The following is a 3,258-nucleotide window of genomic DNA, read 5'->3' as shown; positions in this document are numbered from 1 at the left end:
GTTTTGGTTAATCACAGGTACCCTTCTGTCCTTTTCCTCAACAAAACTCTACTCAAAATTGAAGCTTACCAAACACAGTTAAACACATGTAGATTTCCATGGCCTTCCTGGAGGCTGAGCACACTGCCAGGAAGAATAACATGGATAAAAAAGAAGTGTCTCTGCCTATGCCGTTGCCTCAGAAAAAGCTGGTGGTGCCTGAATGCATATAGTGAGATGATGGTCATGCTGTAGGTTACAAATATTGGTGGATTAATAGCATCAGCTGCTGAATTATCAGCTGAAGAAAGCATGATTTGAGGCTGCTGCTGAGAGGAGACTCCTATTAAACCAAACTCAGCTCTTCACAAAAGTCACAAAAAATCAGGGGAAAGAAAGCTCCTGAGCAGAGGGGGAGACTGAGCTAAAGAGAAAGAGTGAGTCTCTTTTAATGCAATAAGAGTAATGTAAATACTTTAAAACAGTTCACTAGTGGCTCTAAAGAGCACAGTGCCTTATTTGTCATCATTGCCAGCACACAAACCACTACAAAGACAGTTTTCTTTCTTCTGATTGCTTTGCAGCTACAGGTAAAAATCATAAGGTAATTGGATTTTATACAGTCTCATCCAAAGGCTTTGGAACATGATTATCTACAGTGATTGACATATCCCAAGTGGTGAATTATTGCATTAGAGACATGTGTGCAGCTCTTAGGTACAGCTGCATACGTACAGCTGCAGCTGCACGCAAAGGGTCTGGCACTGAGCAGTGGAATTCCAGTCCTTACTGGGAAATAGGGCAATCCAGGCTGAACCCTGACTGAAACCAGGGGGATTGTGAGGGTTCTGTATTAGTGGCTGAAGTGAAAATAAGCAATAACCACTGAAAGGCTCTAAATTATGAGAGATATGAGAGATAACTCAACTACGCTGTTCCTGATCCAGGCCAGGATTGCCATTGGCCTTCTTGGCCACCTGAGCACATTGCTGGCTCATGTTCAGCTTCCTGTCTATCCAAACTCCCAGGTCCCATTCTGCCTGCTGCTCTCCAGCCACTCTGTCCCCAGCCTGGAGCGCTGCATGGGGTTGTTATGGTAGCTCACTTTAGTGTAAAACAAGCTCAAATTGAAAAGTCCCAGCAACAATGCCACTGTCACAGAAAATCAGGTGTGTAACTTACATTGCAACTTAGTGGCAGTTTTCCTCCAGTTGGGTCACTTCAGCACCTCTCTAACACAGACACCAGAGAACTCTCTGGCCACATGGCAATTTTACATCTAGCAGGAAAAGAAAACCCCCTCAAGTCTAAAGTATACAGTGCTGGAGCTTTTAGCTGTATGTGCCACTCACTGGCCTCTGCCAGTGTATTGCAGGAGGTTGTCAGGCCAAGTGCATTGGAGCAGCATCAGCCACCAGGAAGGCTGTGAAGCTGGACACACACCACTGGGAAGGCTGGAAGGTATGTACTAGGTATGGAGAAATGCTGGGGAATGACATGCTTCAGAGAAACCTAATTCAAGCCAGCACAGGCCACTGCTGGTGTGCCACACTCTGAACTGGCTTTGTCACACCGAGTGAACAACTGTGCCTTAGAAATCACTGGTAATGGCTCAGCTTTCAGCAAATCATAGCTGTTAGTCAAATAAATTATAGCTCCTGTGCAGCAGATGAATATTGCAGCTTAAAAAAAATTGCTAGGGAGCTTGTTTTGACAATAAGTTGAGGCGACTTAAAAAAGAAAATCTGCTTATGTGAAGCCTTAGGCAGTGGGCAGTGAATTGGCTAAGTGATAGCTACACATTTCAGAAGTCTGTGCAAACCACTTCCCATGTGTGCAATTCATACATATAAAAACCAATGCTATTTCCTTCCAAGTACAGAAAAGTCCACTGAAATTTCTGAGATGCTATTTTTGAAATAGCAAAGCCATAAACCCGCAAACTGTTGAGCAATGTAGACCTTATTTTAAAAATGGCTCTTAGCTTTGAAACTAAAAGCCAGCAGAAAACACAGCCACTAGTTTGATGATAACAGTAACAAAGAATGGTGACCAGTCTCATCTGGGCTGGGTGACACACATTCCTTCCACAAAACACAAAAAGAAAAGGAACTGAGCTGGTGGCAATAAGAGCAGTGAATCTTTTTACAGCAGATTCCAAGGGGAAAGCACTGCATATTAACCTTATAGAAGCAAATCTCTTGCTCTGTTTCAGGAACAGTCTCCAGCATAGCTTTTGCCCAAGCCCAGTTTGTAATGAGGATCTCTGCACACAGGCAGACTAATGGCAGCACACACACACACACACACACACACACACAGACACACAGACACAAGGCGTTTTTGCACACATACATAAGATATACACAGACAGATAATTATATAGAAGTAAAGGTGTTTGGATCTCTAAGTAGATGTCAGTAACAGAGTTGGTCTCCCTGCCACCTTTACCAGGAGCTCTTTAGAAGAATATAACCTAGAAACAATATTATCAGGAAGTTTTATTTGTTGTGTACTTTCCCACAAATGCTGAAATGAAGAGGAAAGTAGTTCAGATTTTTTCTCTTTTTTTTGCAGGCAGAACACAGAAACACATAAAAGATTTGTCAGTATTATTTGCCAGTATTATTGAGAATGAATCAATAGATCTGATGTGGAAGGAGAATTGAGCATTTTAAAAAGAATTAATAAAGTAGTTCTTTAAAACTTACATTCTATTCCATGTGCACAGAATCACATTTTCCGCTGTTCCCCATTTCATATTTAGTACAAACACATGGCAAAGGTGATTTTGTCTGCTAAAATGGCCAACAACCAGACAATAATTCTGAACTAAGAGCCACATAAAATATGTTTTGAAGTGAAACAGAATATTTCTGCTACCTTAAGAGAAGTCAATCCCAAACTACAGAATCCTATGGATATGTGCTGAGGAAGCCAATCTAATTCCTAAGGTTTGTATTTATGAGGCTATTGTAAAATCCTGTATTAACAGTTGGATATCAACAGAAACCCATAGTTTGAGATAGCAGTAGGTAGACAGAAATACAATCTTATTAATAATTTAAAGCAGACAAACAGCAAAAACATCTTTTGTCTAACTAGGCTAGAAGATAATCAAAATATGCCAAGTGAATAAAACACACTGTGAACAGGACAAAACCATGTTCCTTATATGCCCTTCTAGTTGGTCACTGCTTCTCTCTCTCTTTCATCTTATCAATGTAGTTGAGCACCTCGATTGTCTTGATGCCAACCAAACTCATGTACTCTGTCTCA

The 3,258-nt window shown here is 41.2% G+C and overlaps 1 protein-coding gene across 1 annotated transcript in view; it reads right to left on the bottom strand.

Moving 5' to 3' along the window:
• Positions 1–2,440: 2,440 nt before the first annotated feature.
• The window catches only part of LOC103798775 (chromosome unknown open reading frame, human C12orf40), a 17,013-nt gene continuing 16,195 nt past the window's right edge, over positions 2,441–3,258 (bottom strand). The window contains exon 14 of the mRNA XM_009071058.1: positions 2,441–2,455. Coding sequence (XP_009069306.1) covers positions 2,441–2,455 — 15 coding nt within the window. The remainder of the gene's footprint in view (positions 2,456–3,258) is intronic.

This window comes from Acanthisitta chloris, unplaced genomic scaffold (assembly GCF_000695815.1).
Source record: "Acanthisitta chloris isolate BGI_N310 unplaced genomic scaffold, ASM69581v1 scaffold17033, whole genome shotgun sequence".
NCBI classification, from domain to species: Eukaryota; Metazoa; Chordata; class Aves; order Passeriformes; family Acanthisittidae; genus Acanthisitta; species Acanthisitta chloris.
Note: the sequence above shows the minus strand (reverse complement) of the source record. Positions and strands in the feature narration are given on the sequence as shown.